The sequence below is a fragment of the Asterias rubens genome, chromosome 1 (assembly GCF_902459465.1).
Source record: "Asterias rubens chromosome 1, eAstRub1.3, whole genome shotgun sequence".
NCBI classification, from domain to species: domain Eukaryota; kingdom Metazoa; phylum Echinodermata; class Asteroidea; order Forcipulatida; family Asteriidae; genus Asterias; species Asterias rubens.
Window position 1 is genome coordinate 12,420,226 of NC_047062.1, and position 14,426 is coordinate 12,434,651.

At 37.0% G+C, this 14,426-nt stretch overlaps 1 protein-coding gene across 1 annotated transcript; it reads left to right on the plus strand.

The window, feature by feature from the left end:
- Positions 1–65: 65 nt before the first annotated feature.
- Positions 66–12,389, plus strand: LOC117301361 (calcineurin subunit B type 2). Its single transcript, XM_033785295.1, has 6 exons — positions 66–139; positions 4,071–4,110; positions 6,248–6,424; positions 6,642–6,701; positions 9,014–9,198; positions 10,135–12,389. The coding sequence occupies exons 1-6, from the start codon at positions 137–139 to the stop codon at positions 10,180–10,182; spliced, it is 513 nt and encodes a 170-aa protein (XP_033641186.1). The 5' UTR covers positions 66–136; the 3' UTR covers positions 10,183–12,389.
- The last annotated feature ends 2,037 nt before the right edge of the window (positions 12,390–14,426 follow it).

Sequence of the window (14,426 nt, forward strand, 5' to 3'; positions counted from 1 at the left end):
TCACCCTCAAAGTTTTTACTCCCCTGTTGACCAAAATGGACACGTCTGAAAGGCCATGGACTTGCCCGGATGTTGACCTTTGCAATCTTGTAAATGGTTTTGGGAGAGGAAATTTAACAAATTTTCTAGTATCAAAATGGTGAGTACATTCGTTGTTTTAGACGGTAGTTCCGAATGTTAATTATAGATTATGGATATTATGATGCTGTGAGTTATGCTATTGTAATTTTGGATAGATTTAATCCCAAAATTAAGCTGAACATTGTGTTTTTGCCACGGAGTATAGCTGCGTAGGTTTTTTAATCATTAAATTAATGCAGCATCCAATCAAGTTCAACATACATTGTTGATATTTTTATGGCAATACAAATTGTATTGTATTTTGTAGAAGTGATATTGAAAGTATTTTCGTGTATGTATGTGCTCCTTGGTGTTTAATTAATTAATGGCAAGCATAGCGCCACTTGTGTGGCCAAGGAGGATTCAGACAGCTATCGGCCACACAAGTGGGGCTATATAACAGGCAAGCAGTGAGTTAGGTGTAGCACGCTCCAGGATGACCAATGCAAGACAGTTTGACTTGTATGCAATTTCTGGTTGGGTTTGCAATTTTTGCCTTGCCCTTTTTTTTGGGTTGATATCAACATCATGGTTGGGCCAAGTTGCGATAATCGTAACCCTCCATCCTCCCGACGGTCGGAGACCGGAGGGTTACGACACAAGACTGATATTATCGGTGTAACTAGCAGTTTTGACCAGTTTTTGCCAGACTCGTGATCAGATTCGTCCTTTTTTTCCACTTTCCAAAATCATGACAGACATTCTAAACACATGGAGTTGATCTTTATTGTATGACCACGTCATCTGGAACCCTTAAAACAACATCATGAAAATATTTGGCAGAAAAAACGACAAAAACTTACCAAAAGACTGACCGAATATATCCATAATCCATAGCGGGGCCAACTAGTGATTTTGAACGTCGCACTTGCTTGGCAACAACCAATCAGCGTGACCCAACCAAACACGCATCTGGACGAGCCATGGCTGTCGTATGCGTATCGGCCATTCCAGCTTGCAAACTCACCGCCTGTGTGTGTAAGCACCGATCCCCCGCACCGAGTGCGCAGCATGCAGGCATGTACATGTACATGTACTGTATGAACATCGTATGATCACGAGTCTGGCAAAAACTGGTCAAAACTGCTAGTTACACCGATAATATCAGTCTTGTGTCGTAACCCTCCGGTCTCCGACCGTCGGGAGGATGGAGGGTTACGATTATCGCAACTAGGTTGGGCCATGCATTGGCCGGCCCAACAGAAGGACAATGAAGTTCACGCAAAAATAGGGCCAACTGCCAGTATTTCAGGGAACTCATGTAAACATCGTCAGCTGAGCTGAGTAATTGAGATCAGTCAATTTCACCTGATGACTTATCTTGGCACTCTGTCGGGTTGTCTCACTGGTGACTTGTCATGCTGTCAAGTTTTTCTGACTGGTTGTTTTTTTATTTGTTTATTTTTCGTCCCTGTCACAAAGCCGGGTTCTCCTAAAGTCCATAATCAAAACTAGAGAAATTGTTCCTTCAATTACTAAATTAAGATCACTGGATCCACTTTCCTTTGCTTACAAAAGGGGACCTCAGTTAAAAGTTTAGGTGGTCAAAATAGTCTGAACACTGTTTATTACAATTTTACTTCACCATTGAAATAGACCTACATGTAGTAGGCCTATTACCTTTATCTTTGTAAGGGTCAAACAAAGACAGAGTTGAATAAATGGCCACTCCCCCATAAAAGTCACCCTACATGTTCAGTGTCTGCACAAAAAAAGATTGCCCTAAAGTTTATAGTCAGCATTGCATTTGAGCTAGGATCATCAGTTAAAACTCAACTGTTTAACTTTGACATTTGACATTAAACAATGGTTTAGAATTGAAATTTTGCTTGAAACCAAATATTGATACCTCACCATGAAATGCCTCAAATCCTATACAAACTTTGCTTGGTTCAGGAATGTTTGCTCAAAACTGTAATACAATGTTTTGTATTATTTTTTATTTCAATGATCATTTCTGTTAATTACATATTTTGAGGGGCACGTATGTACACTATTGAAGGGGTTTGACCTGTCCAACTTTTGTTGAAGCTAAACTTCAGATTGTCATTATCTTCATGCATACATTATATAATTAATAAAGCCTTGTATTGTAATGTGCACATACAAAATCCACCCTGTTTCAAGGCGCAGTCAAACAAAAACAAAACCAAAACGCAAGAAAACAGACACAACAAAATTAGTCCTTGAAAACCTGTGACATAAGATTTGTTTTGAGAAGAGATTTGAATTTTGTGGTACAGAGACAATATCTAAGATTTAGTGGTAGAGGGTTCCAGATGCGTGGTGCAGCTGAAGAAAAAGGGTTGAAAAAGGATAAGGGACGAGGTTGTTGTGAGTCCACAGTTCAAAAACAAAAAGTAAATTTTAACAAGAATCCAAACTGAACGTGGGTGTGTATGAGACAAGCCACCTGTTATTCTAACGAATCACTTGCCCACTGGTGACCTCAGTCCTCCAGACTTTCACTATTCTCACTCTTACAATAACATCACTTTACATGGGTGACATTGGTCATGTTGGTGGGTGTATTTTTTGCCCAGGTTTAGCATACAGTCTCCAATCTTCTTGTGCTCTTGAATACTTTACAATTGCCTCATAAAACATTTGAAATGAGATTATTTTCAAAAATATTTGTTTTCTAATAGTTCAATAGACATTCATAATTGTGATAAAACAGACCTATATTGTATCAATGTAGTTATCTTCAATAAAACAAATAGTAGGCCCCTAAAACATGCAAAAAGCCAAAACATTGAATGCTTCGTGTTTTTCATAAATTAAATGCAGTTTTCAAGCAGGAAAAGAACTATGATTTGTTTAAAAGAATGGAATGTTAATGGTCAACATGCATTGTGATGACACATGGCTGTGTTGGCATTGGTCATCTTCAGAATTAATTTGCAAATTTCAATCTTTTCATAACTTTATTAGTTTGTAAATTCAATGTAAAAAAGCAAGTAGGAATGTGTGCACTGTAAAAAAAAAAAAGGGATGTAAATTCTGGTTTGTAAGCAACCTAAGGACGAGTTACAGATCTATTTTATCGTCACTCTTCAAATGCCTAATTACCATTTTAAACACAATAATAAATATTTTCATAGTCTAGGTAGTCTTGTCTACATAGTTTCTTGAATTGATAATTTTGAGCACCTGTCTGCCTGCAAAGATGTTTTAACTTATAATGCCACTTGGTCACAGGTGTTATTTGTATTAATTTACATTGAATGAATATATCATAGTGACAGTTCATGCACTGCAGACTGCCATATTATCAAAAAATAATTTTAAAAGTCATCTGTGAAAGTTTCCGCTTATGAAATTGTCTACTTGTTGAGAAAAGAGAAGAAAAACAACACTTTCACAGTATTTTCACAACTGCTTTTGTTTTTATTTTCATTAAGAATGTCAAATCGATCAGATAAGTGTAGCAAGCTATCAACACATTGCATTTTGCATTCACAAACGGGCATTCAGTGAAAGATTAAAGGCACTTGGAAATTACTCAAAATAATTGTTAGCATAAACACTTACTTGTTAACGATCAATTGAGAGCTGTTGATAGTACAAAACATTGTGAGAAACGGCTCCTTCTGAAGTATGTAATGTAGTTTTTGAGAAAGAAGTAATTTTTCCACTAAAATATGTTAATTTGATTTTTAGACCTCAGAATTAGATTATTGAGGTCTCGAAATCAAGCATCTGAAAGCTCAAAACTTCATGTGACAAGGGTGTTTTTTTTTTCCATTATTATCTTGCAACTTCGACGACCAATTGAGTTCCAATTTACTCAGGTTTGTTATTTTGTGCATATGATGTTGAGATACATGTACACCAAGTGAGAGGACTGGACTTTGACAATTACCAAAGGTGTCCAGTGTCTTTAAAACAAAAATCAATTTGCTATAGCTTCCCTTTAACAAATGAATTTCATTCTTTTTTGTTCTCAGGGTAATGAGCAGTCACTCCCAGTTGAGCTGTGCTCCACATGTAAGTTTATTGAATTTTTTATTTAATTAAAAATTCAGCAACCAGATGTAAGTTGTGTCTTCAAAGGTTACATACTTTATGACTGCACGGAGAGGAGAGTCTTTGCTTTATAATTTGAAAGGTCAACTAGTAGTTGAATGCATAAATTCAAACATGAGGAATGGTTCAAAGAACTAAGAAGGTACATGTATTATGCAGGCAGCGCTTCATGATGGAAGTCTGATGGTACCCGTACATAATTAATGTGTTATACAAATTTGTATTTTGTATGCATACTCTACTAGAGCATTCTTGTCTTCCTTTGCATGTAATTACCTGCCTTCAAGGTTATTATTCATCACAATCATCCTTGAGATCCTGGAGCTAAGATTGAGCTTAACTGCGAATCACTCTTATTGCTAAGCAATCTTTTAAAAGATTAGTCTTTGTGCTTTGTTAAATCAGCCCCCACTCCAGGCATGACAGGTTATGTAAAATGGGCATACTCACTCCAAGTGGTCCAGCTATAAAGATATTGTTGTCACATTTTTAGTTATCGTAAAACAAATTGATTGTGATGTAACTCGTAAGTTTGACTTGAGTAACAGTGCTGCTGAGCTACATGTAGGTTGATTGATCCAGTAGATCTAGCTAGTCAAACCAGGCAGCATTCGACTTAAACCCATCTCAAACAGGCGCGCCAGAGTTACGACGAACGAAGTTCATTAGGAGCGACTCTATGTAGACCCAAACAAATTTTGCTTTCAGAGCGGCGGACTTAACATTTACATTTACACTGGCTCGGCTCATGTCGTGACAAGATCAATGTCTAATACCAAGGTGCTCAAGGGTCGCTCCGAACGACTGTAACAGGCCATCTTTCGACTTCTAGCTTGTCCAGTCGATTTTAACTGTTTATAGAGGTCAAACTGTTCATGTACTTAAATCAGAATTTGGTTTGCCGCGAATCTGGTAGTGTCTGGAGTGCCTGTCTGAAACAGGTGTTAGTCGCCCACCTGTCTTATTTGTTGCTTCGTGTTTCAGCCATTGTCAATCCACTGAAGGCTTCCGCATAATGTACTAAAAGACTCTATTTCTAGCTATATGGTAACAATTTACATTGCCCTTATAATGTTGCAGCTTATCTTTTCCCATTTCAAAGCATGACCTAGTTTATGTACATGTACATAAGATGGGGTGGCATGAGATTTAGTGTGCCCCCCCCCCCCCCCCAATTTGACGACCTGTGTAGAATTTTCATCAAATAGTGCCCTTTAACTTTTTAATCAACTTCCTTCAGCCCATACTATTTTTACTGTAGTGGGGACACACCATACCTGGGGACAAAATCCCTTGATAATACACTACCTCTAAGTGCCTGTCCGTACGTAACAATAGACCATGCAAGTCCAGCGCACATTGGAATGTTTGTGGCACCACTTTGTTGATTGATACAAACTTGCGCCCTCTAACAGGTTCCTACACGTATGTTGCAATATGCATTATGAGATTTGGATAGTCTATGGGCAATTTATGAAGAACTTAAATTAAAATATGAACCCATGAATATTATTAAAGTTATTTGAAGTTTGGAGTTTCATGTAGATTTAAAGGCAGTGGACACTATTGGTAATTACTCAAAATAATTATTAGCATAAAACCTTACTTGGAAACGAGTAACGGGGAGAGGTTGGTAGTATAAAACATTGTGAGAAACGGCTCCCTCTGGAGTGGAGTAGTTTTCGAGAAAGAAGTAGTTTGCCACAAATTTGATTTCAAGACCTCAGATTTAGAATTTGCAGTCTCCAAACCAAGCATCTGAAAGCACACAACTCCGTGTGACAAAGGTGTTTTTTCTTTCATTATTATCTTGCAACTTTGATAACTGATTGAGCTCAAATTTTCACAGGTTTGTTATTTTGTGCATATGTTGAGATACAGCAAGTGATAAGACAGGTCTTTGACAATTACCAATAGTGTCCACTGCCTTTAAGACATTGCAGAAAGATCAAATTTTTAATAAAGATCAGGTTAGCCGTCAAAGCAAATTAAAACCATGGTGTCTGTTGAGAATCCAGAAGTTAATAAAGATACTGTCGGTGTAAACACCTGTACCAACATGTGTAATGTATCACACTCTACTTTTTCTCACGTGCAGTTGACACCGAAGAGATCAAGAGATTAGGAAAGCGTTTCAGGAAACTGGATCTGGACAACTCAGGGGCACTGAGCGTCGATGAGTTTATGTCCCTACCTGAGCTCCAACAGAATCCATTAGTGCAACGAGTCATTGAAATATTTGATGTGGATGGTAACGGCGAAGTAGACTTCAAAGGTATGGCCAAGCTATAAAAACATTTTGTTTATTCATACTTCTTCTTGGTGTTATGACCCTTGGTGTTTATTCATTAAATTTTTAATTTATTTTTATGATTTCACACAAAAATACAACATTCCATGGAGAACTCGATGAGGAATTCGAAATTTAACTGAACAGTTTGGACCATTTTGTTGTCTTACTTCATCGGTTATGTTTTTTCCTTCATTTGCAGAATTCATCCAAGGTGTTTCACAGTTCAGCGTCAAAGGAGACAAAGAATCAAAGATGAGATGTGAGTGTCTGAGTGTCAAACATGATATTCTTCCTAACCTGAATTTTTGCATTTCAGGATTTTTTTCGCTCAGAAATTGTTATTTAATGCATTTGAAATGCTTATGAAAGCCGATAATTATAGTACCATGCTCTGGTATAGGTCAGCCCTGTACTGAATAAAATTGCCCCTACTTGTCCCTAAGAGCCTGGGGGAAGGGGCAGGAAAAGGGAAATATCCAGTGATAACTTAAAACATAGTTGAGGGACAGAAGAGAATTCAGAATGAGTCTGCATTTGTAGCTTTAAACAAAAAAAATGTCAAGTCATCTTGAAAACATTGGCTTTGGTTTCTGCTGGTGCAGGATTTCAAAACTAATTGGATTGTTACAAAGTATGCGAAAACAAGGTTTGCTAAGTATATATAGACTTGTGTGTTTGCTAAGTATAGACTTTGGAAAACCTTTTTATGCTAAATACAGACTTCAGAAAACAAGAATGGGAAAGCATACTTGCCTGAAAACAATTTTCTATTTTCAGTTGTACTAATTGGGATTTTGCTGAGCTGCTCTCATTATATAAGGCCGAGTAAAAAAAGAAACATGTTAAGCGTCCCCGCCCGCTTCCTTTCTCCTTTTTAGAGGCCGCCTCCTTTTTTATTTATTTTTTATTTTTATATTTTTATGCACATTTAAAAAAAATTGTAATGACTTTTCTTTTTTTTATATGAAAAAAGGGTTATTTTAAACATTCTCAGCTAAAAAACAATCTGAAATGTCTTGTCTGAATGTCTTGATCAAAATGTTTCATTGTGTTTGATTAGTAGAAAAAACAATGGATATTTGACATTTTAAAAAGAATGGCGGCCATCTTGAAATAAAAAATAAAAAGCCCATCCTCCTTCCTTTTTTTGAGAAACCTGGACGCTAAACATGTTTCTTTTTTACTCGGCCTAATGTTAGTTCATGCAATGTGTTTCTTCAAAGCTAAGACTATTATAGAATATTATTCAGCAGTGCACCAGCGGCCACCAATTCCCATCCACAGCAAAAATATTCAATTTCTAGACAATCTAACTAATTCGCCTCACATGTCTGAACAGTTCCCTTAAAATGTTTGCTAAGTTTAGTAAATGTTATTATAACTTATAGAGGTATCTGACCAGATTGGTAAACTGCTACATGTATGTACTTGCCAAAGGAGGTTTTAGTACTGTAGCCCACATTTTAAATATGTATCTTCAAAAATGTGTCTGACTGATTTAGTAATGGCAGCGATGACAACAACCAGTTCTTGGTACTCGCGCTGTATTTGTGAATGAGGTGCATGCTGGTCTAGCTAGCGCTCAAGTTGGATCCCTAGCTGGACCAGCATGCACATTATTCAACAGTTAGCGCTTGTGCAATGGGTTTTTGCAAAAAGGTCTTTAGGGTCAAATGAAGTTCATTCACACACTCAAAAATAAGTTACCATGGTTTTAGAAATAAGTGCGTTTTAAACAAATAGTTAGCATAATTTTGAGTAGCCCACAGGGCAAGGTGAGAAGTGGTGTTTGCTAGACCCTAGCAGTTTTTACTAGACAAAGTACACTGGGCTAGTCTCAAAGGTAGTGCATCACATTGGTATATATACAAGTTTCTCAGATTGGCATGCTCAATCATGGGATGATCATAATTGGAAACTCCCCTTGAAATACTTTTGCTGTGGAATGCAATAGTTTTTTTGTGTGAAATGAGTAGAACGACTAGTTTTGACCTTGTGATACCAAAACTCACTTTGAAAACATTGAGGGTTTTCCCACTTTTTTTATGACTTCATTGACTGATTCAGCTCAAAAATTAATTCATGATAATGATGTCGGGTCACATCAAGTGTGGATACTGGTCTTTGACAATGACCAATGTGACACATGTGCTTTAAAGGGTTTGGGTATTCTTTGTACGACACAAAACATAAACGTCCACAGATTTACACTAAACTTACATGGTATTACGGTAATGAATTAGAAAACTTCCCTTAAAGTATAACTTGTTGAGGTGCTGTAGTTCTTGAGAAAAAAATATTTTACTATGTACAACGGATTAACCTGACTCTCCTATAACATTGCTCTGTGATTTTCACTTTTTTTCTCAAAATCTTATGAATCTTAAACTTCTACAGGTAAATTGTATTACATATATCTTCATTTACAGTGATTGGGGATTCATTTCATGGCCTCAATTTTAATCTATAGAAGGTACCAAAGCCCTGTAAGGGTTATCGTCTGAGTTATTATTTCTGTGCAGCCCTTGCCATGCTGTCACTGATGGTTTCAAAATGTCTGCTCTTTTTCAGTTTTCTTCAACATCTACGACATGGATAAGGACGGATACATCTCAAACGGAGAGCTGTTCCAGGTTCTGAAGATGATGGTAGGCTCCAACCTTAGAGATACACAGCTTCAGCAGATTGTTGATAAGACCATTACGAACGCCGATACCGACCAGGACGGCAGGATTTCATACGAAGAGTTCTGCGCAGTGAGTTCAAATCATGTTTTTTACTTTCATGTCCCAATTTATTCGACTTCAATAAATAGTTAATGCCCTACGTTTCGACCCTAGCGGTGCCTTTCTCGAAGGATAAATGACAGCACATCAAACATGCACAGGTAACTAAGTGTAACATAAGCAGTGAAGTGGAAATACATGAATAGAGAGAGAGATTCAGAGAGCACACAGAAAAGGATGTCATTACATCTTTAGCATCAAGGGAACTCAAACACTTGCAAGGGGATATAAATGCCAAGAAGTTGGCAACAGCCTCTCTCTCTCATACAAACATTGGTTTATTATTGGTTGGAATCTAACTCCTCTGTTTGCATGGTTCAATTGAGGGACTCTCTTATTGATGAATCTGTTTCAGTATGGTCGTGGTTGAGTTAATTCAGTGGATTGCATCTCATCTCCTGACCCACTGGGGCTATTCACTGTTTTTTTGTTTACCTCAATTAATGGGTTCGTAATGGGGTGCAGTTAAGCTGCTGGACTCACCAGAGTGGGCTGGCTAAAGGCAAAATTCAAAAGCTGATTACAATACTTCTGGTGTTGTCCCTTACATTGACGTTATGAATATTTCATAAGTGCTGCAGTCATCATTGGGTCTTTCAGCCTATAAGTGGATTTTGGTTTTCCTATACTAACCACCATGTCCCAATTTCCCACTGTGGATATGGCTGAGGCTTGCCACGTTAGCAATTTAGCATGTGTTGAAGCACACTGCCATAGGAGATCTAGGATGTTGCTTCTGACATAGGGTCCGGTTTGGATCGAAAGATAAAACCATCTCCCCTGCCTAGTTTTGAGATACGCATTTATGTGTAGGTTTGGTATGTTATCAATAAAATTAGAATAAATTTTGTTTGTGTAAAATTAATATGTTTTATTAATATGTATTATTTCTTTTCCGATTCACAGGTTGTTGGGAATACAGACATCCACAAAAAGATGGTTGTTGATGTATAGCGCCCTCATGTGTTCAACTTAAGTAAAGGTATCTTTTTTCTGTATTTGTGAACACTAAGTGCGTTGCCAACATCTCTTTACATCATTGTTTATACCATTGATATTTTTAATCTTTTTGTCTTTAAAATGTATAACTATAAGCAGCCATTTTGTGTCATTTTTGTAAATTTTGTTATATTTTGTTCATGTAGTGATGTAAACAAAACAAAATCATGAAACCTGAGAAATTTTATTTGAACTAGAAAAAAAAGTGGTTTTGTATGTCATTGTATAGTTAAGATGTTTGCACCTTTATAGGTAAATGAGTGGTAGGTAAATTTTTATGAGGCTTTTTTAGCAAGTTAAACTGAGGGCTGATGGTAGACTATTGTGTGCCGTCTAACTTGAAGGAAAATTGGCTGCTGTCATGTAAAGTACATGTATGTTGTACCAGTGTGTATGGCCCACCCATTCAAACTTTACATTAAGACTAGCTGGTCAGTTGCCCGCTAATCATTGCTGAATTTTCAGATGAGATGCATCTTAAGCGCCTTGAAAGTGGCCAAAGGTTGCTTTGAGTTGATATCTTTAGATATTGTAGGTTCAGTGTGTTAAACAGTTCAACTGTGGTTTGCTGAGGTTAGCAGGCAAACATTTTCCACTAAGTCATACTTCGCATGTATAGCAAAAACGATCGCAAAGTGATTTTTCTTGATGGAGATGAGCTAATGACGATCAGTACCCTCAAGTTTCCCATTGTGATGAATTAAATTTACTTGGCTTTCACAATGTAGATGACTATGGCCCAATCCAGTCAAACCAAACCATCATGTCATGGTATGAGCAAGTAAGAAGACTACTTCCAATTGCATGGCTCTGTTTACAGCAAATTCTGCACTTATCTAGCCTAGTATTAAAGCACAAATTCTATGGGACTTAAATCAGAATTACCCGTAAGTAGAGCCACCCTCTTATTCACGTAACCATTAGTGGAAACACAACCACCCTTGTGTTTCCGTTCAAAGGAAGGTAGAACACCCACCTTCTGTTCGTCTTTTAAAAACAGAAGAACAAGACCTCAAAGCTTTGTTGACAAGCCTGGTTGACGTCTAATTATCTTAGTTGTCTAATTGCCAAACTAGTAAACAACCGTGTCCAACTTAATTAGAGCCAGTTTGCCAATCAGGCTTCTCATTAAAACAGCTCTAACAAGGTGTGTGAGATAGTCTTTAAAAAAATTAACAATAGTTGAGTCAAACTTGCTCATGAGATTTGGTCCGAGTGATTCATGAAACTAATTAGAGGGAGATAAATGATGCATCACCTCATTTAATTGAATGCCTTGTTATACCAAAGCCACAATTAAAGCGAAAGGCCTCACGACGTATGCAACTTTTCTAGGCATCGACCGGTGTGTAGAGGTGGGTGAAACATTGCCTGATAAGGCAGTCACAGTTACATTTAAAAGTGTCCCGCACGCAGGCAAGTTTACGGCTGGTGTCCGACAGACACTTTTCAGATGTCCTACCTATGTGTGATAAACAGTGTGTAAACTTGTAATCGATGTGTGCGAATTCCTGCCGGACATCGACAAGGCATAGACCGATTTATTAGCGATCAGGTTGCAATGCGAAATGCCACACCAGGCTAGAAGTCGGAGGTAAAAGTAACTTGATGTCTGCATTTCCAGAAATGACCCGACAGCCTTAAGGAGTCCCGTGGGGCCCTGGTCGAAAATGCCTAAAAATCCATTGCAAACTACTTGCATGGCCATCGCAAGCTAATTGTGACTGGGTATAAGTGGCAGGCAAGATTTGTCTATGATCATGTCTTACCTTTGTTCGCTTTACACTTTGATATGCTATTGTTTTAGGTTAATAGTAGTGACAAAACTGACATTAAATGAGACTGTGTAGGAATCTTAATAAGTTACACAAGAGACATCTCAAACTATCTTAAAAGCACCTGCCACTGAAAAGAAAAACTGTTGCCTACCACAGTTCGTCATGGTAGCAGTCCCTATGTGTGCCATATGTCATTGTCATGTCACTTGTTCGTAGTTTTAGGGGTCAGAGTTTAGGGTAAAACCTTTCTGACTTTATTAGTGTATGCGTAAAACATAAATTTATTTGTACATTTGAAGTAGTCATTATTATTAGGCGTGGTTTAGTGACAAAATAAACTGCCTACCGCTATAAGTGTAGGAATTTATGGAGGATATAGTTATAGTTTGTTATGTGTTGAGAGTTATATATCCATTAGGGTTGAATAAACGGCCACTGATATATCATGCCAACTTAATACTTTAGTTTGCCGACCCCCCCCCCCCCCTCACCCAGCAGTGTTTTTAAATCTGGTTATTTATCAATCAATGTGTGCTATATTAATGAAAGGTTCACTATATATTTGTATGTGAATTTCAAGAAACTTCATGAGTTTCTGTCTTAAAGGCTATGTAACTTTTGTAGGACAAAAAAACATCATGTCCACAGATTTACCCTAAACTCACACAGTTTGAATATAATGATAGTAGAAAGCTTCCCTGAAAATATTACATGCTAAGGTGCTGTAGTGTTTGGGAAATGAGTAAAACAATGTCATGAACATAATTTTCGTCTCATGAGACGAAAATTATTTTAATCATTTACAAACGTATTTTCATGACATTGTTTTACTCATTTCGCAAAAACTACAGCACCTCAGTAAGTAATATTTGAAGGGAAGCTTTCCACTATCATTATCTTCAAACCCTGTAAGTTTAATGTAAATCTAGGGACATTTTGAAAAGGTACCCCAATCCTTTAACTCTTAAGGTTTGAGTATACAAAATTACCTGTGATGATTTGGGTGGTAGCTGTATGACAAGAACAATGAGTAGCTATTTTAAGTAAATATTTTACAAATAATTATGTTGATTAGTATATCAGTTTACAAAACCAATCAGGAATCATCTCGAAAGCTAAACTGAAGCGCAAGATGTAGAGTGTAAGGCAAAAAGCAACTATACTTGCATCAGTGCCACCCTAAGGCCTCACTATCTATAAATAGTAAACAAGCTTCACACATAACCAACATTCTTATATCATGTGCCCCCCCCCCATTTCCAAATATCTGCATCGAGCCTGTAAATGTATCAATTTTGGTAAACATTTGCGTGCAATAATACTATACATAATTACCATGAAATGATGTGTTGTGATGTGTTTGTTGTTAAACAATCATTTCAAATAATTATTATCTGACATTGCTTACAAGTTGCAGCACAGATAAGAAGAGTACTGTATTCATATGGTTTGTTTACGTGTAAACAACTTGTTTGTACAGGATTGTTGTAAACTAATTAGAATAGAATGAGCTGAGTATCACTATAGTTCTTGAATTCTCTTTGCACTCACATATAGCCTATACCAGATATGCTGTTCCATTTTATGCTTATTCTTTCATTTTCCCATAATATACTGTATGTATACCAATATATCTCAATTTTCTAAAAGAACAAGACTTGATTCTAACTCTACGTAAATGTGTTTTTGTTTTTTGTAAGGTATCCCCATGGAGTTGTTCTCCACCCATCAGATAATTTCACAAACGGCATCGTGCAGTTAGATTAATATGCTCATAATTCAATTCAATTCCGTTCAATTCAATTTGATTTATTTCATCAAAGGCATAATGCAAGCTTTGTGTTCTGGTGATGAAGACACCTCTCTAGTATAATAAGGTTCTGTAACCTCATGTGTCCGAGGAGCTTGCTCCAACATTATTCTATTGCAGAAAGCTATAACAATGTTGTTGTCGGTCCACTGATGCATTCCCAACAAGTTCACAGTACATGTACATGTATATGAACTCCTTTATAAACATACTTTAAAGCCAGTGGACACTATTGGTAATTACTCAAAATAATTATTAGCGTAAAACCTTTCTTTGTGATGAGTAATGGGGAGAGGTTGATGGTATAAAACATTGTAAGAAATGGCTCCCTCTGAAGTGCCATAGTTTTCGAGAAAGAAGTAATTTTCCACGAATTTGATTTCGAGACCTCAAGTTTAGAACTTGAGGTCTCGAAATCAACTATCGTGTGACAAAGGTATTTTTTCTGTCATTATTATCTCGCAAGTTCGATGACCGATTGAGCTCAAATTTTCACAGGTTTGTTATTTTATGCATGTTGAGATACACCAACTGTGAAGACTAGGCTTTGACAATTACCAATAGTGTCCACTGCCTTTAAGTGCAACAAATTAGTTATCAGAAGAGTTATT

Bases quoted from the DNA above. Each gene is read 5' to 3' on its own strand.
- LOC117301361 (XM_033785295.1), top strand. The intron at 6,425-6,641 runs GTATGGCCAAGC...CTTCATTTGCAG, and splicing joins CGGCGAAGTAGACTTCAAAG to AATTCATCCAAGGTGTTTCA. The intron at 9,199-10,134 runs GTGAGTTCAAAT...TCCGATTCACAG, and splicing joins CATACGAAGAGTTCTGCGCA to GTTGTTGGGAATACAGACAT.